Source organism: Heloderma suspectum, chromosome 1, assembly GCF_057233095.1.
Source record: "Heloderma suspectum isolate Gila_16-S chromosome 1, 16-S_ref, whole genome shotgun sequence".
Classification (NCBI taxonomy): Eukaryota; Metazoa; Chordata; class Lepidosauria; order Squamata; family Helodermatidae; genus Heloderma; species Heloderma suspectum.
The window spans coordinates 384,938,039-384,961,853 of NC_139458.1; the positions used below are offsets into that span (position 1 = coordinate 384,938,039).

Consider the following 23,815-nt stretch of genomic DNA (forward strand, 5'->3'; position numbering starts at 1 on the left):
AGGGGGCTTCCCAGGTGCCTCCCCTCTGGAAACCCCACCACACACGCTTCGTTGGGAGGAAGCCCCACTGAACTCAGCGGCACTGACTGCCGAGGAAACGTGCCCCGGATCGCAGCCTCTGCCCCTCCGCCCCTTCGGCAGCCCGAGAGCACCCCAAGCCCTTCCTTGACCGACGCGCCCCCTCCCCTGCGCCCGTCCGCGCTCCTCACCTGGGCGGAGGCAACTTCCAGCGCCTGCTGCTGCTGCCTCACCGGCGCCCCAGAGCGGCAGCCTCTCCCCGGCGGAGCTCGGAAGGCCCCTCGCCACAGCAAAGCCCAGCTTCCTCGCCGAGCTACGGCGGCTGCCATGGGCCCTCCCAAGGCGACCCCGCCGCCCGCTCGCCGGGGCCTTCGCCACCAGCACCACCCCGGGCGAAATACGGGACCACGCGCCGGCCGGAGGAAAGTGAGCCGAGAGGGCGGGGAGCCAGCGGCCAATCGCGATGCGGGAGCGGCGGGACTCCTCGCTAGGCATGCTGGGATTTGTAGTCGGCCAAGGCGGCAAAGCTCCTTCCCTGAAGGTTCCAAGATCGTGATTCGCACGGTCAAGTTTCGCCCGTGCACGTTTACGCGGAAGTCAACCCAGCACAGTTGAATGGGATTCCTTCTGGAGTAAGGAGGATTGCACAGCCTCAAACTTTTAAAGGTAAGAGATACCGCAGGACCGTGGAGTCTCTCCCATGTGGTGTTTTCTCGAGTAGCAGCTTTCTGAAAAAAGAGACATTCGTCATCATCGTTTTGATTTTTTTTTAATTTAAAAAATGGCATGTATGTTTATCAGCCACCTCAAGAGTGTTTTTGTTCGTTCGTTTCAAAGTCCAATGATTCTGCACCTTTTTCTAATGAAAAACAGTGACCACAACCACGTTTACGTTTGCCAACTTGCCCAACTTGCCCTACGAAAGGGTTGGCAAGCAGTTATTTTTGTAAAAATAATTAGGCTGCCTTTACGGGCTTGTTTGTTTTGCTGTAACATATTAGGAAAGTAGAAGCAGTTGCACATGGAATGGCAGGGGGCGGGCAGAGAAGAGAATGGGAAGAAAGTAAAACAAGGATCCATGAAATAAAAAAGGGATCCTCATGATTTCATGTTTTTTAAAGAGGAGTTTCCCCCCCCCCATCATATCACAGAGCACGTCTGCCTACACAGAATGAAACAGAAAAATCACGGATCAGCCACTCGTGGGCACAGCCACAGTGCAAAAACAGGGATCCTTGGCAGGGATCCTTTTGATGTCATATGATTTTTACAGAGCAAATCCCCCTAACCACCATCATATCACAGAGCACATCTGCCTCCATGGACTGAACCAGAAAAGTCACAGATCTGCCACGCATGGGCACAGCCACACGGCACAAAAACAGGGATCTGAGGCAGGGATCCTTACAGATCCTGATTTTTAGAAGAAAGATACCCGCAAACAGCATCAAATCTCAGAGCACATCTGCCTCCACGGACTGAACCAGAAAAATCATGGATCTGCTACTCATGGGTGCAGCCACAGCGCAATAACATGGATCCGAGGCAGCGATCCTCAGGGATCCTCATGATTTTTACAAGAAAGATACCCCAAACCACCATTGTTCTACAGAGCACATTTGTCTCCACAGACTTAAGCAGAAAAATTGCAGATCTGCCACTTGTGGGCACAAGCACAGCACAAAAACATGGATCGGAATTTTATATGGGGTCCACATGGAACCATGGTCAAATCATAGATCACGTGGATGCCCATGTACTGAACCAAATTACTGATCCTATACTTGACTGTTCCACTACAGTACAGAAGCATGGATTTAAGGCATGTGTCCTCAGAACTGAACCTTAAAAATCATGGATCCTGTAATCACTTTTTTTAAAACCCTGGGTTTTTAGGAACGAGTGAGCATGCTAATGCTTGCAGCCTGATCTCCTGCTGTGACTGAGAGCAGCTAAATAATCCAGGAAAGTTTCGTCTTTGGGTTGTTTGTTATGATGTGTGCAAACAAGAAAGTCTGGCTGGTCTCTTCCAGAACAAGCCTAAGGAACAACCCCAAACCAATCTGTGGCTTATTTCTCTCGGTTGATCATGAATAAACAAACCAGGATTCCTGGTTCCATGTCACAGCAAACTAGCAGAACATCCCTGGGTTGTTTCAGTGCTCCCATTCACAGCAGAGATGATCCGGCAGTGTTCACCAGCACGCTGGCATGCTCACAGCCCAGGATTGTTGTGATATGTTTACCAGGCCTCTTTCTCCAACTCCATAACCAAATCAGCCCTCATCCTTCTATACTCACTGGCCTCTAAAAAGCATGTATCCATTGGAGCAAGGTGTTCCCATGGAACAACAACAGGTATATGAGGAATGGATCCTCATGAATCATCTGAGTAGTTTTTACAAGGAACACCTAAAACCAAGTGTTAAGTCACACTTTACACCCCTATCTATGGAGTGCACCATAAAAATCAGCATGGATCCAGCATGTTATGTCACACCATGCTGCGCAAGCTTTGATCATGTAATCATAACATTATAAAAACCTATCTCTGAGGCACAAGATCTAATGGATCTTCATGGTTTTGGGATGCATGCCCACCATCTAATTACAGCTCACATCCACCTGCAGGTAATCCAATACAAGCAGGGATGTACAGATTTTGTTAGATCCTTTCTGTCTGTGTTTGTCAGGTGTCTTTAATTCCATCGTCCACTCATTGACGGAATTGGATTACTTTCTACGAGAATTATCTTCCACTTGTGCAAATGCACATTTGCACTAATGCACATGAGCGCTAATGTGCATTGTTGTTGTTCAGTCGTTCAGTCGTGTCCGACTCTTCGTAACCCCATGGACCATAGCACGCCAGGCCTTCCTGTCTTGCGCTCTCTCCCGGAGCGTGCTCAAGTTCATATTCATTGCATCGGTGATGCTATCTAGCCATCTCATCCTCTGCCGTCCCCTTCTCCTTTTGCCTTCAGTCTTTCCCAGCATCAGGGTCTTTTCCAGAGAGTCTTCTCTTCGCATTAGGTGGCCAAAATATTTGAGCTTCAGCTTCAGTATCTGTCCTTCCAATGAGCACTCAGGGTTGATTTCCTTTAGGATTGACTGATTTGACCTCCTTGCAGTCCAGGGAACTTGTAGGAGTCTTCTCCAGCACCACAGTTCGAAAGCATCAATTCTTCGGCGCTCAGCCTTCCTTATAGTCCAGCTCTCACAGCCATACATTGCTACTGGGAAAACCATAGCTTTGATTAGACGGACTTTTGTCGGCAAGGTGATGTCTCTGCTTCTTACTATGCTGTCTAGGTTTGCCATAGCTTTCCTCCCCAGGAGCAAGCGTCTTTTAATTTCATGGCTACAGTCACCATCTGCGGTGATCTTGGAGCCCAAGAAAGTAAAATCTGTCACTGCTTCCATTTCTTCCCCTTCTATATGCCAGGAAGTGATAGGGCCAGATGCCATGATCTTCGTTTTCTTAATGTTGAGTTTCAAACCAGCTTTTGCACTCTCCTCTTTCACCCTCGACAAGAGGCTCTTGAGATCCTCTTCACTTTCTGCCATTAGGGTGGTATCGTCTGCATATCGGAGGTTGTTGATAATTCTCCCAGCAATCTTAATTCCGACCTCTGATTCATCCAACCCGGCATTTCTCATGATGTACTCTGCATATAAGTTAAATAAGCAGGGTGACAATATGCAGCCTTGTCGTACTCCTTTCCCAATTTTGAACCAATTGGTTGTTCCATGTCTGGTTCTTACTGTTGCTTCTTGACTCTCGTACAGGTTTCTCAGGAGACAGGTAAGGTGGTCTGGTACTCCCATCACTTTAAGAATTTGCCACAGTTTGTTGTGATCCACACAATCAAAGGCTTTAGCGTAGTCAATGAAGCAGAAATAGACATTTTTCTGGAATTCTCTTGCTTTCTCCATGATGCAGCGAATGTTGGCGATTTGATCTCTAGTTCTCTTCGAAGAACTAGAGCTGGCCTCTTCGAAACCCAGCTTGTACTTCCGGTAGTTCTTGGTTCCCATACTGCTGAAGTCTAGCTTGTAGGATTTTGACCATCACCTTGCTGGCATGTGAAATGAGCGCAATTGTGCGGTAGTTTGAACACTCTTTGGCGTTGCCCTTCTTTGGAATTGGAATGTAAACTGACCTTTTCCAGTCTTGCGGCCATTGTTGAGTGTTCCAAATTTGTTGGCATATTGAATGCAGCACTTTAACAGCATCATCTTTTAGGATTTTAAATAGCTCAGCTGGAATACTGTCATCTCCACTAGCTTTGTTGTTAGTAATGCTTCCTAAGGCCCACTTGACTTCACTCTCTAGGATGTCCGGCTCAAGTTCAGTGACCGCACTATCATGGCTATCAGGGACATTAAGATCTTTCCTGTATAGTTCTTCTGTGTATTCTTTCCACCTCTTCCTAATCTCATCTGCTTCTGTTAGGTCCCTGCTTTCTTTGTCCTTTATCATGCCCGTCTTTGCACAAAACGTTCCCTTGAGATCTCCAATTTTCTTGAAGAGATCTCTAGTCTTTCCCATTCTGTTGTTTTCCTCAATTTCTTTGCATTGTTCATTTAAGAAGGCCTTCTTGTCTCTCCTTGCTATTCTCTGGAACTCTGCATTCAGTTGGATATATCTTCCCCTTTCTGCCTTGCTTTTCGCTTCCCTTTGTTGCAGAACCCAGAGTCAGAGAGACCACGGAATGAAGGAAAAAGAGATTCTTTATTTAACGCGCGGGCTTAAGGCTGGAATCATTTCCAAAGAGCCAGAAGCCCCGAAATACATCAGCACATTGGTTTTATAGACATTGTGACACATATGAAACGGCTCCTCCTCCCCCTCCCGCGTGGGGTTGCAGTCCTCAACATTACTTCTCCTAGCACTATTGTTTATAATACAAGAACTGGGTTATAGGGTAGCCATGATAAGGAGAGAACAGAAGAGAACAGCAGAGAACAAGATATACAACTGTATGACCTTTGACAAGATAAGGAATTCCTGTGTCTCGTCAGCTTACAACAATATATTCAAGGGAGAAAGAGCTCAGCAAGAACATGAAGCATGAGACTGCATGAAGCTACTTGTTGGAAAAGAGTGTTTGCTATGATCAGCGTGTTCTCTTGGCAAAACTCTATTAGCTTTTGTCCTGCTTCATTTTGTACACCAAGGCCATGCCTGCCTGTTATCCTGGTGATTTCTTGACTTCCTACTTTAGCATTCCAATCCCCTATGATGAAGAGGACATCTTTTTTTGGTGTTAGTTCTAGAAGGTGTTGTAGGTCTTCATAGAATCGATCAACCTCAGCTTCTTCGGCATCAGTGGTTGCGGCATAGACTTGAATTACTGTGATGTTGAATGGTTTGCCTTGGATTCGTACTGAGATCATTCTATCGTTTTTGAGATTGTACCCCAGTACTGCTTTTCCCACCCTTTTCTTGACTATGAGTGCTACTCCATTTCTTCTAAGGGATTCTTGCCCACAATAGTAGATATGATGGTCACCTGAATTAAATTTGCCCATGCCTGTCCATTTTAGTTCGCTGATTCCCAAGATGTCGATGTTCAATCTTGCCATCTCATATTTGACCACCTCCAGCTTACCTTGATTCATTGATCTGACATTCCAGGTTCCTAAACAATATTGTTCTTTACAGCATCGGATTTTCTTTTCACCACCAGACACATCTACAGCTGAGTGTCCTTTCGGCTTTGGCCCAGCCGCTTCATTCTTTCTGGCGCTACTTGGAAATACCCTCTGCTCTTCCCCAGTAGTATATTGGACACCTTCCGACTTGAGGGGCTCATCTTCCGGCGTCATCTCTTTTAGCCTTGTGATACGTTCCATGGGGTTTTCTTGGCAAGAATACTGGAGTGGGTTGCCATTTCCTTCTCCAGTGGACCACATTTTGTCAGAACTCTCTGTCATGACCTGTCCGTCTTGGGTGGCCGTGCACGGCATAGCTTATGTCTTCACTGAGTTACGCAAGCCCCTTCGCCACAACAAGGCAGTGATCCATAAAGGGGAATGTGCATTACATTATTGCAAGTATGCATTAGCACTAATGAGCAGTGACGCAAATCTCCCTCAAAAGTAAGAGAATGGTCTGGAAGTTCACAGAATCTGTGCAGAAGAAGTTTGCAATAGAATCCACAGGTCAGATAAATAGAAATCTGAACTAATTTGAATCTATAGCAGATTTTGCCAATGTCCCTAACTAAATGTATGTTATTTTATTTCTCTGCTCTTTTCCTGCTAAGAAGTGGCAAGTCAGTTAGCAATACTACATAAATTAGCAATACAACATCAACAATTACAAAATAAAATAATAATATACAAAACAGCACCAATATATTATTGTATAATAATATACAAAATGGCACCAATGTCTGTAAAGAGAGCAAATATACAGATTCAGGGGGGGATAAAACCACAGTTTCAATTATCATAAAAAATGGTTACCGGATGCTCTTCACCATTTCTCTGAAGGTGGAATGAGAGGAGGCCAGGCATATCTCCCATGGGAGACAGTTTCAAAGCTTTGTTGCCAACACAGAGAAGGTCCTGTCCATTGTACCATTGTGCCTCAGACAGTGGCAGAATGTGAAGCGGAACCCTCCCTCCAGATTTTAAACAGGTGGGCTTGATCACATGGACACACATGGTCCTTCACATAATATTGGTTGAGGCTGGTAATGCTTCAAATATCAAGACCAGCATTTTGAATTTGGCATGGAAACATACCAGGAGCCAACATAGGTAGGAGCAATTTGCTCCAGTAAATTGGCTATTGTCAGTAGCCTGGGAACTGTCCACCAATATAACTGGATAGCTACTAGTTCAACCACAATATGAGAGGAAGAAGGAAAAAAATCAGTTGACTGTTGGTATGCTGCATTTTCTGATTTCTACATCACCAGGGGCAGAATCCAATGCATCCCTTGTGTGTGTGGCTAGCCCCACCGATTTTGTTCCACAAGTGGCCACTACCGGTGATTTAGCGCTTCTGGGGTCAAGCCGAAATGAGAGGAAATGCTCATTTTTGGAAGGGGACAGATCAGCGGATCAGATCAGTGGACCTGCCCCCTTCCAGAAATGAGCATTCCCACTTGTTTGGGGGCTTTTCCCTGGAAGCGCTACCCTGCTGGTCTGCAAGTGGTAGGGGCCACTCGTGCAACAGAATTGGTGGGACTGGCCGTGTGTGAATCAGAATCAGCAGCCAGCTCCACTGGCAGATGGGCAGCACTGGATTCTGCCCTTAGACACCACAGTTTAGGAAGTTTAATCCCTGAAAGTATCCAGGGCATCATCTGTTGTCAGAGGACTTTCAGTTTTTATGACCCAAGGATGAGGACAAGGTGCTTGTTTAAGTTAGCCCAAGCACCCTTGCCCTTCGCTGCTTATGACATCCAGAAGGGAGGGGATGACCAGCTCATTTTGAAAGGTTATCCATTCTTCCCTACTGGTCAGAGTGGTCAGACCACTTCTGAAATAAATATCCTTGGATCCAGCAGGTCTGAATAATTATAGGCCAGTAGCTAGCATCCCTTTCCTGGGCAAGGTGCTTGAGAGGGTGGTAGCAGATCAAACCCCATCACTCATGGATGAAATTGATTTTCTAGATCTACCTTCAGTCAGGGTTTAGGCCTGGTTTCAGCACAGATAATGCAGTGGTCACCCTGAGCTTTGCTGTGAGAGAGACAAGGGGGGTGCAACCCAGTTGATTCTCCTGGATCTCTCAGTGGCTTGCGGTACCATCAGCCACGGCATCCTTCAGGACAGGCTGTCTGAGCTGTGTGTGGGTGGTACAGCTTTGCAATAATTCCATTCATACTTGGATGGGCATTTACAGAAGGTGGTGCTGGAGTGTGTGCGCTAAACTCCATGGCATGCTTTGGGGACCAACAAGGTTCCATCTTGTCCCACATGCTACTTAACATCAACACTGAAACTGCTGAGGGAGGTCATTAGGAGAGGGCAGCAGCATCGGTATGCTAATGGCACATAGCTCCATCTCTCTTTCTCATCTGATCCTGGTGGGGAAGAGGATGTGCTTATTATTAGTGCCTGGCCAGGGTAATGGACATAGTGAGGGCCAATAAACTGAAGCTTGATCTGGACAAGACAGAGGTACTGCTGGTGGGTGGCTTGACTCTCCAGGTCCTTGCAACTAAGAGTAGTCTGGCTGTCACTTCTAACAGTATCAACATTCTTGACTTGGAGACCTGAAGTTTGATATATGCATACCTCAAGGCACCCGATTATGAGAAAAATGGGAGATCTGCACAATTTTACATTTCCTCAAGCACTCAAAGCATGCATTAAAATGGTTAAGCTACTTCCATGCTAGTTAGGAAATGGAAAGTTGATACAGTCACTATCTAAAACACACTGCTGAAGTCTGAAGGGGTATTGGCACAGCTCCCCCTCAAAAAGGGGGTTGTTGTTGTTGTTGTTCAGTTGTTAAGTCGTGTCCGACTCTTCATGACCCCATGGACCATAGCGTGCCAGGCCTTCCTGTTGTCCGCTCTCTCCCGGAGCGTGCTCAAGTTCATATTCATTGCATCGGTGATGCTATCTAGCCATCTCATCCTCTGCTATCCCCTTCTCCTTTTGCCTTCAGTCTTTCCCAGCATCAGGGGCTTTTCCAGTGAGTTTTCTCTTCACATTAGGTGGTCAAAATATTTGAGCTTCAGCTTCAGTATCTGTCCTTCCAATGAGCAGTCAGGGTTGATTTCCTTTAGGATTGACTGATTTGACCTCCTTGCAGTCCAGGGGACTCATATGAGTCTTCTCCAGCACCACAGTTCGAAAGCATCAATTCTTCGGTGCTCAGCCTTCCTTATAGGCCAGCTCTCACAGCCATACGTTGCTACTGGGAAAACCATAGCTTTGATTAGACGAATCTTTGGTGATGTCTCTGCTTCTTACTATGCTGTCCAGGTTTGCCATAGCTTTCCTCCCAAGGAGCAAGTGTCTTTTAATTTCATGGCTACAGACACCGTCTGCAGTGATCTTGGAGCCCAAGAAAATAAAATCTGTCACTGCTTCTATTTCTTCCCCTTCTATATATGCCAGGAAGTGATGGGGCCAGATGCCATGATCTGAAGTACATTTGGGTTTATAAAAAGGGGGTACTCAAGGTATAAACCCAAATGTACTTCAGATCACTGAGAAAGCTGAAAATTGGACCCCCATAGTCTAACACACACATACTAACTAATAGGAAAGTCTGAAAATAGAGTCTTCATTAAATATGTTGGTTAAAACAGAGCACATGAAGTTTCCCTTATAACAGAGGCCAACATTCCAGCATAGAGCAAACAAAACTCTGTCGGCTGGAGTATTGAGCTGTGAGAGTTCTGTTTCTTCTTAACACACTTCAGCCAGGGCCAAACTAATGTGATTTAATTACAAGAATGTCATTAACAGGAATTTTTTTTGGTTATGTAACTAGAAGCCCCAGGGGAAGCCTCCAGACAGGACCCTGAGGGGTGGGGAGGCAAAGTTTAACGCTTTCTCTCCTTGCCAGAATCATTTCCAGTTGCTGTTAAGGTTCTCCAGTGAAGATCCACTAGCTCCCGTTGTGCTAGCACTGGGTCCACAGGATACAGCCCAAGAGATTTAAGCTGCAGTAGAACAGATTTACACTGAACATTTGTAAAACCAGTTAGGCAAGGACATTATAAAACTGTTTGGCCATGATTTAAAAAGAAATGGTTACAGCGTGCTATATCGCAGAACCATACTGATTAGTAGTTTATCTTTAATTCATGTAGTGTCAGATTTATCACTTGTAACTTTATGGAAGTGTTGGTTGTTAAAGGAGGTTATCTCCGCATTGCTCCAGAGCGCAGGAACAGAGCCAATGGGTGGAAATTGCAGGGAAGCAAATATCTGCTAAACGTTAGGAGAAATGCCTTGAGCTGTTGGTCAGTGTAATGAACTGCCTTGGGAGGTGATGTGTTCTCCTTTGCTGGCAGCATTTAAGCAAAAACAAATAAGCAAACAAAAGGTGGAAAGGGAAAGTGCGTAGCCACAGAAGGCCAAACAAACAAGCATTCCCTGAGTCAGACAACCACAGAAAAATCCAATGTCTCCATAAAGTGCATTAAAAATGAACACAAGTAGAACAAAACATACAAACCTGTTGCAAAAATACACATATACACATTCAATATACAAAGTAGTAACTGTAATACCCAATATACAAAGTGCTTAACTGTAGTCAGAGCGCTGGCTCTTATCTCTGTTTTGAAATCTTCCTCAGTAAGAAAAGGATTCACATACTGTATTGTCCAACATAAGAAGAGCCGTGCTGGATCAGAACAAGGTTCACCTAGTCCAGCATTTTGCTCACACAGTGATCGTACAACGATAGTACAACTTGTCTGGATTCCATACAGCCGCACAAGTCATCAATATCCCAAGCACAAACTTCACCTGAGCTGGCAATAGCCAAGGACAAAGAATAGAAAAGCCTGATGTTAAATTTCCTCAGACACATTGGGCCCTTCTAAAATATTAAAACAGTTCGGTCAGCTATGAGCAGAGAGCAACAGAAATTTGATTTATATCGATGGGCTTACATCTTTACAGTGTTTGGTTTTAAGGCTGATTCAGTATATATTTCTAGTTGTGAGGAAGGATGTTTACTTTTGAAGAAAGAATGAAATGGTAGGGGGGAGATGAGATGTGAAGGCATGGGGGGAAAACGGGGGGGGAATAGGAAAATTCAGAATAAAACTATCCCCCTCCCCAATTTTCCAAAAATCCCTGAAAAAAAACAACAAAACAGTTTTTTCCTGCATTTTTTCCAGGGGTTTCCCCCATTTTTTTCCAGTTCTTTTCTGGTGAGATTAACTAGTTAAAACAGATATGACAAGCTAATGTTTTGTATGACTGCTTTGAATGGTCAGCCTCCTGTATAGCATTTTCCTAATTTCTTATGAAGGTGGTGAGGTGGGGGATGATAGTGAGCGCTTCTCCACCTGGCTCCTTTGCCCACCCCATGTCTTAATAAGGGAAAGTGTGGCCAAAGCACTGGCTGGAGGAGCTCTGTCCAGACTGGATTACACCGGGCTGTGTGGCCACACACTCCAGATGCCAGGGGTCATAGCCCCACTCCAGACATCATCTGGACCGTGGACTGCTGGATGGGCACACCTTGCTGGGATTCTCTAGTCAGTGTTTTGGTAGATATAGGGCTTCCACACTAAATTTACTTTTAATCACATGTTTTTCCCATGGCATTGAATGCATTTCATGTGGAAGGAGAGCTTCAGAGTGCTGCTGATATGTAGTCTGAAAGGAGAAAAGAAGACAGAACACACAGACTCGAGTAGTATATATTGATTTTGCTCGAGGATCAGCCATCACTATAAGTCAGCCTCCCTTGACAGGAATGAAGATGACTCCGAACTTCTGATCTGAGGCCTTCTTGACACAACTGGTTAGCTTCTGGTTACCTTTCTTTTAAATGGTGTCATTCACTGCAAGTGGGTCATGTATGGGGTCATACTTTGACTAAAGTATGCTGTTACCCCTTTAGTGGAATGCATTTTCTAGCAGGGATGGAACGATCAGGACCCTGGGGAGAGGAACACTTAAAATGCAACCCCTTGCAGGGAGCATACCAGGCCCAAACAACAGTATCCACCGTGAAGGGAAAGATGCAGAATTTCCAGACAATTTCTACGCAGTTGTCTCAGTTAAGATCCTTTCTACAGCTGCAAGCTGGCTCAGAAGGCAGCTGATGGAGTGAGGTTGGTGAACAGCACTTCACTAATACAAAGCCACTGATATTGAAGGGATGTGTGAAGGAGTAGAATAAGGACAGTGTTGAGGCAGCTGGAAGTTGTACAAGAGGCTTCTTGAAGACACAGCTTGTTATACTACTCAGATTGGTGGATTGTTTCTTCTCCTGTTGAACCTGGTAAGGCCCTAAGCCAACCAGAGTCTGAGCCAGGAATTCCTGTTTGAAACACCTCCGCATGCCTTGCCAGGACTATTTGTTCAACCCTGCAGCAGCACATGAGCTAAACTGATGGCAGTACTTTTGTTACCTCCTTTTCCTTTCCTCTCAGTTGTACTTCCATTTAAGCCAGCAGGTGTGTTACCCTGCTAGAACAGGGAAAGGAAGTGGTCTTCTCTGCTCCCCAACCTTGGGTGGGACCCCATCCAGACCTCGCTCCTACAGAATACCAGGAAAGGTGCCAATGCCCCTTCAGTTCAGTGGACAGAAGCCCATATCCCTCCTGGAACAGCTGCCCACACCGTTAACACATACATTTATTTATGAATGTATTTCTTTATTTCTTTACATACAGAGTTTATGCACTATCTTTCAACAAAAAGTTATCAAAATGGTTTCTATAATACTAAAACATCCTAAAACATCTCAGTTCTAAAGTGTTCATTATTTATTTACCACATTTCTATACCGCTCAATAGTCAGAGTTCTCTCAGTGATTCACAAAACAGAAGTAAAAGCATACAATGTAAGAACAGTAACAGAGATATTTTTAGATATAGTAAACGGTATATAAGTTAACTAAATAAAGCACCGCCCTATGCAGGCATTCAGCCTGCACATGGGAGGGCTAAAACTGTGGTGGGTGCAAGGGCACCCCCCCAAGCTCCTCCCCATGTTCCCATGTTCCCAACCCCTTAGAGAGATTTTTAATGTGGTATGTAGTGTATAATCTATTAAATAATACTAATGATAAATATAATAATGCTAATAATAACCTTGCCATTGTCAGGAGGTCACTCCCTGTTGCCTTCTGAAATCCTCAGGTAGCCAGAATCAACATGCAGACAATAGGGCTCTTTTCCAAGGCTTTATTCCCATTCAACCTAATGATGCTTACAGATGCTAATTGCTTGATTATGAGTAAGATGTAAGAGAGCTGCCTGCTTGGAGGTTCTAACCTTAGGAATCAGTTGATCTCCATTTGAAGGGGAAAGCGAGAAACCGCTGTACTTATGAGCTAGGAGGAGAGAGTCCACCCCTTTCCCGTGGGGCATCACGGCGCCGCTGTTGCCGATACGCAAAGCGGGCTGAGCGCCGCCTCTCAGCACCCGCCATCTCACGCTTGAGGGTGCGCTGGCGCCCAGCGTCCAGAAACTGCTGTTGCTCTGCCCTCTCCCTGCCAGGTTCACTATCACTCTCAGGAATGTGTACCGGGAGGGGCTCTCCCCCAGGATGCTCCTCTGAAATGCGTGGGTTCCTCTCCCGCGGTTACTAACTCTTCCTCAGAATCAGAACTGCTTTGAGGCTCTCTGGGCTCCGATCCAACCCTGACAGCCATGTTGAATGGCAAGGTCTGAAGGCGACATCTACTCCCATTCACTTGAATGCAAGTAGAACCCTTTGTGTGATCAGGAACCCCGTTTCATCAGGGCTCCTGATCAGATGGAGGGTTCTGCTCACTTTCAAGTGAACATGAATAAAAGCCCTCTTCAGACCTTGTTGCTCAATGTGGTAAGGTTGGGAATAGGGAGGGTAGGCTCAGTGTACGCAGGGACATTGGGAAGCATACCCTCACCCCCACTACCTTTTTAGCCCTCATGTGTGCAGGCTGAACACCTGCGTTAGGCTATCGTGAAATACATTTTTTTTAAAAAATGGTCACAGAATAAAACTAAGGCAAGACCAACAGCAGAGGGCAACAGTAATGCAGGCCTGGTGTTTTAGTTTTACTTGTCCTTGAACAGAAAGTTCCTTGCATCTTGTATTTCCTCACCAGCAGCTCTTTGCTTTTGGAACACTTGGCAGCAGCGAATGTTGGAGACACTATGGGAACTGTGATGGTAAAATGTCCTCTCCTCAGCCTGTTCTTGCTCTTATTATCTCATTTTCAATGTGGCCACTGCAGGCCTGATAATAGCCTCTGGAAGTGTGTTATTGATAATACACTGCAGGCCCAGGCAGCACAAGATCAAAGGGCGCAGAGACTTCTCCTAGCCCAGACAGATGGTATCAATGGCTCTCAGAACTCTCACCAGGGGCGTTGTTAACAGCTGGGCACAGGCTCTGGATCTTTTTTGAGCTGTGCCCTGGATCTTTTGAGCTGTCTTAATTGCCATTTTTTTACATTTTCCCATTGACTTGCATCGGAAAATAGAAACGGCCATAAGATTTTACATTTGTATGATAATACATGAAATTTGGAGACATGGTAGCCCCCATGGAGCTGACTGAATCTGCCAAATATCAGACAGTTAGGCCTAGTGGCTTTTGTGCTATCTACAAGTAAAATCTGCTTTTTTCAAGAAAATGTGTCAAAGCAAAGAGCTGTAATTTTTTTTGTTCTTCCACATATGTGCATGGAATTTGGGGACCTGGCAGCCCTTATGGAGCTAACTGAGCATGCCAAAGTTCAGACAGTTAGGTCTAGTGGCGTTTGTGCTAGCCACGGGTAAAATTTGCTTTTTTCAAGAAAATCTGTCAAAGTAAAGAGCTATAATTTTTTTGTTCTTCCACATAAGTTCATGGAATTTGGGGAACTGGCAGGCCCTATGGAGCTGCCTGAACCTGCCAAATTTCAGACAGCTAGGTCCAGTGGCTTTTGTGCTAGCCATGCATAAAGTTTCTGAAAGACTAAAAGAAAAAGTAAAAACTGTGAAGCCACACAGGGGATTAGAGATCCTAATCAGAAGATGTTTGAGGTGACCATTAGGAGGTCACTATCCCTAATTCCTGGTGCAGGTTTTTTTGAGGTGCAAAAAACCTCTCTCCCCCTACTTTTCTGCTCTTACATGCCCACTGTTGGGAGCTTGCTTGCAATGAAATTTTGAAGAGGGAGAAGGAAGGGAAGAAAGAGCTCCATGTGAAATACAGGTATTTCACACAGCATCTGATTTTACTGCCCACAACTGGAATATTTGGCTTCTGCAGAAGTTTAGTAGCTTCAGTACAGCAAAGGATCCAATCAGCCTCCACAAACTTCTTTCTCTCCCCCCACTTTAATTTCTCCAAAATAGCTGGGGGACTCAAATTTTTCCAAAAGGAGGGCTAGGACTATGTGGCGTCTTGATCGAGGAACTGCCGAGGGTTTTAAATAGGTCCTACAGTTTTAAAAAAGCTAGAAAAAGCCCTCAGCCACCTCACATCATGAAGTTAACTTAAGGACCTGCAGTCCTTACAAACCCTCCACAGCCTCCTTAAATTCCTCTGAAGTACTACCTCTCTGAAAGGAGCCACTTGGCTTTAGGGAATTCTCTCTACCCCCCCTCCCCCCCCCGCATTTCCAAGTTTCTTCTTCCATCCCCTATCTTGTTCTTTCATTTTCTTCTTTATTCCACCCAGAGCATATCTTGGGGAATTCTTAAAGAGAATTCTCTTCACTGGGCAAAAGAAGTTCTAAACTGTATTTGACTTTATACAGACAGACAGACAGGAGTGTTGGTTGTTCTCCTCCTCCTCACTAAAGTCTTTGAGAAAAGTGGGTTCACACGGTTGCAGAGAAACAAACCTGGAGCTGTTTTGTTTGTCAGTTGCCATTATTGACCAGTAGGAAGGGCTGTAGCTCAGTGGTAGAGCACATGCTTGGCATGCAGACGGTCCCCGGTTCGTTCCCCACCATCTCCAGGTAGGGCTAGGAAAGAATCCTGCCTGAAACCCTGGACAGCCACTGCTACCAGTCAGTGCATATATTCCAGCACGAGTTACTTTTGCAGGGAGGTTTGCACCCTGATGTTCTGCGTGTTTACTCAGAAATAAGTCCTGAAATGTAAGCATGGTACTGCAGGCTTAATACATCCATCCAATGAATTGACTACCCTTTCAGCTCAGTCCTATGCATGTTTTGTCGTCTGTGTGTGTGTGTGTGTGTGTGTGTGTTTGTTTGTATGAACTCTAGCTTCAGTGGTGAGGGAAAGGCACTTAGTACACGCTCAGAGTTTCACCATAACTTAGCCCTAGTTTTGAAAACAGACTCACTGGCTGAATCCTGGTGAACTCTTGGTACAAATGAAGTTATGGGGAGGAAGATATAATGAGAGCTTGAGCATAACAAGGAGGAGGTAGAGGAGAGTTGCACAAAGCAAGACATCTGTTTTTATAGAGTTGCTGGAGGATGGTAGGATGAGGAGGGATGGTTGCATGGAGGGGAACAGAATTGGTAGGGAGATAATGTAAGTGCTCAGTGGTGAAAGAAAAGCCTTCTGCGTATGCTCAGAGGCACTCTATGTTTAAGAATCTAAGAGCCTTGCTGCATCAAACCAAGGTCTATCTAGTCCAGCATTCTGTTCACACAGTGGCCAACCAGATCCCCTCGGGAAACCCACAAGCAGGACATGAGTGCAATAGCACCTTCCCACCCATGTTCCCCTGATGCTAACATTGGTGAAATGTAAATAAATTCTAGTCATTCTAAATTTGCATGCATGTATATACTTCAGAATCTTTGCAGGTTTCTTGCCTGGGGACACCTCTAATGACCTGTGCATTTTCATACAAATTTATCCAAAAACGATTGGGGAAGGGGTGAAGGGAAGGGAAAGCAAATCACTCCCTCCCCCAAATTGGAGAATTTTCCTTCCACATGATCTGCTGCACCTATCCTTCTGAAACGTTGCTGCTTTCTTAGGGACACCTCTAGGCTGTCTGTAATGTTCAGAACAATGGTCCACAAGGAACATAGGGAGATAAGTATGTCCTCTTCTGGAGATCTCAAAATATCAAGGCTACCCTTGCACAACCCCTCCTGTGGCTATCATTCTGAAATTTGGCAGACATGGTCTCCTCTGATGGGGCAATGGATCCTGAAATTTTTATCCAATTCTTCCAAGCAATAAAAATGTTATTGGCAGTTCTCTTTAAAAGAAAATCAGAATATAAATGTTGCACATATTTTTCTGACATTGGCCAGGTGTAGTGTCCTTCTAGGGGGCTCCTATGCCTAAAATTATCATCCAGTTCTGACCAAGAGAAAAGGGTTACAGTTTTTTTTCTAATTTCCCATGGTAGTCAACAGGAAGCGTAAAGACTCATTTTTCCAAACCTTGACTCAGGTTTGGTGCTGAGCTGAAGTGGTCTGACTACAAATTCGCCCGAGTAGAAGCAGGAAGTTTTCCAAAACGCTGAACTGGGGTCTGAGTTGAAGTGGGGTGGGGCGTCAATGCACACCTCTTATGCATGTATACATGTAATCTATACACACACACGCAAGCACACCATATGCTCACACACTCACACACACACACACACACACATATATTAGAGTTGCGCTTAGACTTTTGTGTATGTGTATATATCATGCAAATTTGTGTTATGGGCCCGTGCCCCAGATCTTTTAAGAACCTAGCAATGCCCCTGACTCTCACAGCTGTTATTTAGTAGCATACAATCTGTTGAGGCATGCAAAATACTATGAACTGAATATATGTTCAACATATATGTGAGTGGAAAATGTCTTGGAAAATGCAATGCAGTTGTATTAAATTTCAAAGTGGTACTTCTCTTGGCATGAACAAAGGGGCTCCGTGGCACTGGGAAGAGTGGCTCTTCCTAGTGCCGATTGAGTCCGTGGCTTCACGTGCCACTCATTTTCCCAATGGGGACTACGAGCCCAGCAGTGGTCGAGTCTATTGGTTTGTGGGTGCCTACATCCCCACAGTTATCTCCAGTCACAGATTCCTTGCTGTTATCTCCGCTCACAAATCAGAAATAACAACAGGGAATTCCTCCGGGGAGCAGTCGTTGGAGGCAAAGCTCTGCCCCCTGGAGGAATCCAAGGAAGCCTGCAGGCCAGATGAGGAACCTCCAAGGGCCTGAGGTTCCCCACCCCTGCCCTAAATGAATCCATGAGAGATGTAGCTACAGTCATGATCTGTTTACATAGCTATCCCTTCAAAGCAATACTCAAACATTCATTTCATGTGTGGATTAAAGCATGGGAAGCTGAGGATAATACAGGCTGCTGGAGAGATGATTGTGCTATGCAAGACAAGACATTGTCACACATTCCTCAACCACCTCTTAAGTAAGGTAACCACAAGCAACCTGAACCTGTCCTGCTTTGACTGTAGCAAACTCTGACTGCAGTGAAGTCAGGAAACCTTCAAGCCTATAGCTGATAATCCAGTGGGGTTCAGGCTACAACAGAGGTGGTCTATATCTAGGCAGAAGTCAGAACACAGGCAAGCAGTCAGACAAGAAGATCAGGCAACACGATAACAAGCAAGTGGTCAAATGCAGTAAATCAGTCAGGTACGTTACACAATCCAGAAGCAGGGTCATGAGGCAGTCCAAAGGGTCAGGAAACAGAGCATCAATCACGGGGCACGGTTCAGGAGGCAAGGTACATAGCAGAGGTGGGATGAACCAAGTTGTTCCAATGCTGTCTGGGTTTCTAGTGAAGGCTTTTAAGCCCAAAGCCTGCTGGACCCCACCCAGAGCTTAGCGGCTGTAATCAGAGCTCCCTTTCTAGAGCCCTAACCCTGAGGAGTCAGTTTCTCCTGTGGAGACCTTTTCTGGAGCGAGCACACCTTTGCACAGGAGCCCTATTAGCCTGTCCCTTGAGGCAACAACAGGGATGGCTGTGCAACCACCTCCCCCGAGGGCTCAGGCTCCTGTGAGTCTGGTGGCCAGTCCTTGGCCTTGTGCTTTTGGGGCCCCTAGCTCTTCCTTTGAGGAGGACTTCTCCAGTGGGGGTATGACATCCAGTGGGGGCATGACAGAACCCAACTCACGACAGTTTCTCCGAAATTTTCTTCTCCTTTGAATTTCCTTTTGAAAGCAATTTCTTTTCTGTCAAATTGAATGAGAATGGTCAAAAAAAACGTGGGAGGAATTTTTGGCGCAGTGCTAATATCAGTGACTGCTAGTTATGATAGCTATATATTACCTCCAGTGTCAGAGGCAGTATGCCTGTCTCAGTGCCAGTTGCTGGGGAACATGAGCAGGAGGGTGCTACAGCTACTGCACTCATGTCCTGCTTGTGGACTTCCTGGAAGAAGTTGGTTGGCTACTCTGAGAAGAGAATGCTGGACTAGATAGGTATTTGGTCTGATCCAGGAGACCAAAGGCCTCTCTATATTATGTTCTTCTGTTTATACCCTGCAGAGTTCTGTCAGTTATATTTATCCATAGAGAGGACCAATGGATGCTGAGTCTCCAAACATCCTTTTTTACATTGACTTGCAAACCAGAGCCAGAACATATTATTTTAGTTTATTTCAGGATTTTTCCTTCTGACAGTGAGGAGAAGCAAGGAAAATGAGTCCTGCTCACCTGAAAAAAAAAAAAGAGTGGAGTAAGGTACAGAATGTTTATTTCTCAAATACTGAATAAAATGCTAACCAGCACAGCGCTGTAAGCTATTATAGGAAGTATATCAAAATTGGATTTTCGGCAGTGAAAAGAACACTGTAGCCCTGCCCTTTGACTGTTGTAACCACTAAACTCTACTCAGTCGTTGTCTTCCCCTGGGCTGGCCCAAAACATTTTTCTGTTTAAGGCAGAGTAGAACATGGCGCACACCCCCACAGCTCAAGTGTAGCTGCATATAGAGATATTCAGGAACGGTGTTTCAGTTTGCAAATCATCAGAACCTGCCTGCTCAAAACCCAAATGTGACCACGAATAGGAGTGCATGTTTCAGAAAAAGCTCATATCCCAAACCAGTGTTCACGTTAAAAAATGTGTGTTTTTTTTTTAAATGTGCACTTTAAAACATACTCTTCTAAAAAAGGAAAGAAAAAACATTTTTTCTCGGTCAATGGGGGAAAGTTCACACTTTAAAAAATGTGCATGGAAATTTTCCCATTTGAACGAAAAGAAAAACAAGTCACAAATGAAAACAGGAGTGAGACGAACCGAGCATCAAAGTGTACAGAGAATTTTGGCAAGTTTGCACATCCCTGGTTCTCCTAAATGTGTAGTAGTCAAGGGTGCTGGTCAAGTTATTTCAGTACCTGAGGAAGAAAATCCCATAAACAGTAAAAATACAATATTAATAAATCACATATCTAACAATTTGCTGCCCTTTCGTGAAACACCAAATCAGCTGCCTGAGGCGCCCACTTCACTCTGGCAGAAGGTAGGGCCAGCCTGCTCCTCCCAGCTTCTGAGATTTCCCAATGCATTTCTTAGCAACTGTAAATACTAGACAGAGTATGTTGTGTATCTACTACTAAATTCCATGCTTATATGAATCACAGAATGCACATCCCTTATGTAACACATCATCATCATCATCATCATCATCATCATTTCTATACTTCCCCATAGCCGAAGCTCTCTGGGAAGTTTACAAAGGGCTTATTTATTTATTTATTTAGATTTATTAGCCACCCGTCTGGCCGGATTAAAGAAGATACCTGGTTCTTCCTGACTTATATAGGAGTAAAGAAGATACCTGGTTCTTCCTGACTTCTGTGACAAATGTACAGGCCCAAAACATGAAGTTCTAGGGGCCTGGTTGTCTTTTCTCACTCTCTCTTGCTGTAGCTTCAGATTTTTATATTGAAACAAACACATGTGTCACAGTGACAGAAATGTGTGACAGGCATAGTCACACAATGGGAAAGCGTGTTTCTAACTCTGTGTGAGCTGTCATTCCAAACTTTCTGCTGTAGCCATGAAAGTAACATGGGGAGAAAAGGGCCTGTTGTTCTTAGGTCTCCCTTGAAGAGATTTCGTGTGGTGACTGAAGCGACTTTTACACCATTGTCTATGGGAGGAGATGGAAGTGACATGCCCCAAATGTCACCTTTGCAACAGTTAGTTTGGCAAGCCTAAAATTTTGATGGTGGTGGTGGTGGGTGTACAATTTCATTTTACATTGTATACACAGACCTTTTAAAATCTACTTCTTAGGCACACTGCTGCATGTCAGCAGAAATAAGAATATACACACTGAAAATATTATTTCACTACCTTTTAATGGAACATTGCAATGTTTTCATCAATACAAAGATCACTTCCTCAAGAAGTTCCCAAGGATATGCTACATTCCTGTTGTCCTGCGTGTTACTATTTTTATGGTTACTGATTAAATGAGGGTCCAATCCTATGCATGTTTAGACAGAAAGAAGTCCTACAACTCCCAGTATTCCCCAGCCGGCATGTCTAAACATTGGATTGTGCCCTGAAGCAGCCATTTTTTAAATGTTGCACATTACTCAAGTAAGGCCAAAGCAGTTCTTCAGCCCGCATATGGTTCCCAGACAGTTCAATTATATATATTATTTGTGGGAACTGTATTGAGTAGAACTTGAAATATGCACATATTTATTGATTGCTCTGTCTCCAGGGTAATCTGCTGGGAGTCCCTCTTTTTCTGGAACTTGAGCTTTATTTTTTCCTCATGACAGGAAATCTGCACTATTGCTTTCCTCCAAAAATAAGTACTGTGGAGGTGTTTAAAGATGTTTTAGACTCTAGGCACAGCCGCTAAGGAGACCCTCTCCCTTGTTCCAATTAAAGGTATCTCTGAGGTCCTTTAGATATTGTGGCCCTAAACATTTCAGGGCTTTAAAGATCAACACCAGGACTTGGATCCAGAAACAAATAGGAAGCCAGTGTTATTGGTCCTGTTTTCAACTCTTTGTTTGATATATGTATTTTATTGACTTTTGTTCACCGCCTTGGGCTAACAAAAGGTTTACCTTAAAAGGCAAGATATGAATGCATCAGATAAATACATGAATGATAATGTATCAGACCAAACAGGAATGGAATAAGAGGAGGAGCATTATATGTAAAGGACGTATACACATGCAAGGAAATCCATGAAGCTGAACATGAAAGGTCAGTTGAAAGTATCTGGGTAAAGATAAAAGGAGAGGACAATAATAGAAATATCATTGTGGGAGTCTGCTACACACCACAAGCCAGGCAGAAGACTTGTATGATGCCTCCATACATCAGATTACCAGGTTTTCAAAGAAGACAGGCATAGTAGTAATGGAAAACTTTGCCTTGATATCTTTTGGAAGTCCAGCTCTCCTAAGAAGGAAAGGTCTAATAAATTCCTGACTTGCCTTGCTGATAACTTCAACTTTCAGAAGGTACAAGAAGAGACAGGGAGATCACCTGCCCTAGACATTATTTACTACATTTCTGTACCGCCCCATAGCCGAAGCTCTCTGAGCGGTTCACAGAAGCAGACCCAACTCTTACCAACAAGGAAGAACTGGTTAATGAGGTGAAAGTAGTGGGAACCTTGGATGGAAGTGACCGCATCATTTTGGAATCAATGATGTTAAGGAAAGGGAAAGCCAAATGTAGTCAGATGTGCACCATGAACTTTAGGAGAGCTGATTTCAACAAGTTAAAGAAATACTGGATGCGATCTTATGGCTAGAAATATTTGAGCAAGAGGGAGTTCAAGATGAGTGGGAATTTTTTAAAAGTGAGATTTTGAAGGCACAATTGCAAACCATTCCAGTGAGCAAGAAAAATGGGAAGCATCTAAAGAAAGCAGTGTGGCTGCATAAGGAGCTTTGTGATGAGCTTAGATTTAAAAAGGACATGTACAGGAAATGGAAGGAGGGGCAAAGGCAACCCCCCACGGATGAGTATGAATGAGTAACCCAAGCTTGCAGGGAGAATGTCAGGGGGACTGAGTCCGGGAATGAGCTGAGGTTGCTGTGGATGTTAAAAATAACAGAAAAGGTTTGTTTTTGTTTTTACTGTGTCCAGAGCAAGAGGAAGAAAAAGAAAATGGGAGAAGGTGAAAAACAGGCAACAGAGAGAAGGCAGAACTGCTTAATTCCCATGTTGCTTCAGTCTTCTCCCACAAGGAAAATTGTGCTTGACCAGACAAAAATAGATCAGGTGATGAAGGGAAGGAATTGCAGCCCCAAATAGGTATCTATGGGGACACCTAGGCAGTTTATCTGAATTCAAGTCTTTAGGGAAGTGACAAAGTGCATCCCAGGGCACTCCAGGAACTTTCAGATGCCGCCTCAAACCCTCCACCTCTAATATGGAGAACAAGTGAAGTGCCACGAGGCTGGACGTGGGCAAATGTTGTTCCCATCTTCAAACAGAGGATCCAGGCAACTACTGACTAGTCAGCTTGACACTGATACCTGGAAAGGTTCTAGAACAACTCATTAAGCAATCAGTCTGCGACTGTGTCATAAGGGTGTTCAATGAAATGACTAGAAAAGAAACTGGGGGTCTCTTTAAATGCTTAGGAATCAAATCTCCAGATGAAACACATGAACAGAAGGAAGCTAGGTGTGTTAGTTTTGAATCTTTTGACTCGGTGTCCAAGTGGTCATGGATGTTCAAAAAGCATAAAAAACAATGGATCAGACACTCAGAACTGAACCCAAATTGTAGTATGTCCAATCTTGGTGCCTTTGTTGCAGCAAAAATAAATGCAGCTTGCTAACAAAAGCTTCAGCAATATCTCACAAGCCCCATGGCTGTACAGGTTGAAATTGGGAGAGGGGGAGAGGATTACACCTTGGATGGACTCGCCATTGGCTGACAAATTGCATTTGTATGCTTAATAACTTAATAGCTAGCATTATATTGTCTGTTTATTAAATCTAGCGTGATGGGAGGAGGCATCCATCTCCCTAGGTTTTTCAGCATCGCCCACAATGTTCTCCCAGACCGAATGACTCCATTAAGTCATCTCTTTCCAGGGAGTATTAATTGGATGTTATCAGAGTTTCTGTTGTCTGTTCTTCCTGTTCTGATTATGATTATATGTTGTTGGTTATTTTATTTTTGTGATTACTTCTTGTACATTATCAAATGAGGTGCTTTTGGCTTTACTGCTTTTTGAGGAATGGTGTATTTTCAGCAATTTATTTG

At 44.4% G+C, this 23,815-nt stretch overlaps 1 protein-coding gene and 1 long non-coding RNA gene across 2 annotated transcripts in view; one reads left to right on the forward strand and one right to left on the reverse strand.

Annotated features, from left to right (window-relative positions):
* Nucleotides 1-424, reverse strand: part of MOCS1 (molybdenum cofactor synthesis 1) — a 52,548-nt gene extending 52,124 nt beyond the window's left edge. Inside the window, exon 1 of the mRNA XM_084828537.1 lies at nt 210-424. Coding sequence (XP_084684663.1) covers nt 210-347 — 138 coding nt within the window. The 5' untranslated portion in view covers nt 348-424. The remainder of the gene's footprint in view (nt 1-209) is intronic.
* A 109-nt stretch (nt 425-533) lies between these two features.
* Nucleotides 534-23,815, forward strand: part of LOC146359968 (uncharacterized) — an 82,275-nt gene continuing 58,993 nt past the window's right edge. Inside the window, exon 1 of the long non-coding RNA XR_014786892.1 lies at nt 534-684. This is a non-coding gene — a long non-coding RNA (uncharacterized LOC146359968). The remainder of the gene's footprint in view (nt 685-23,815) is intronic.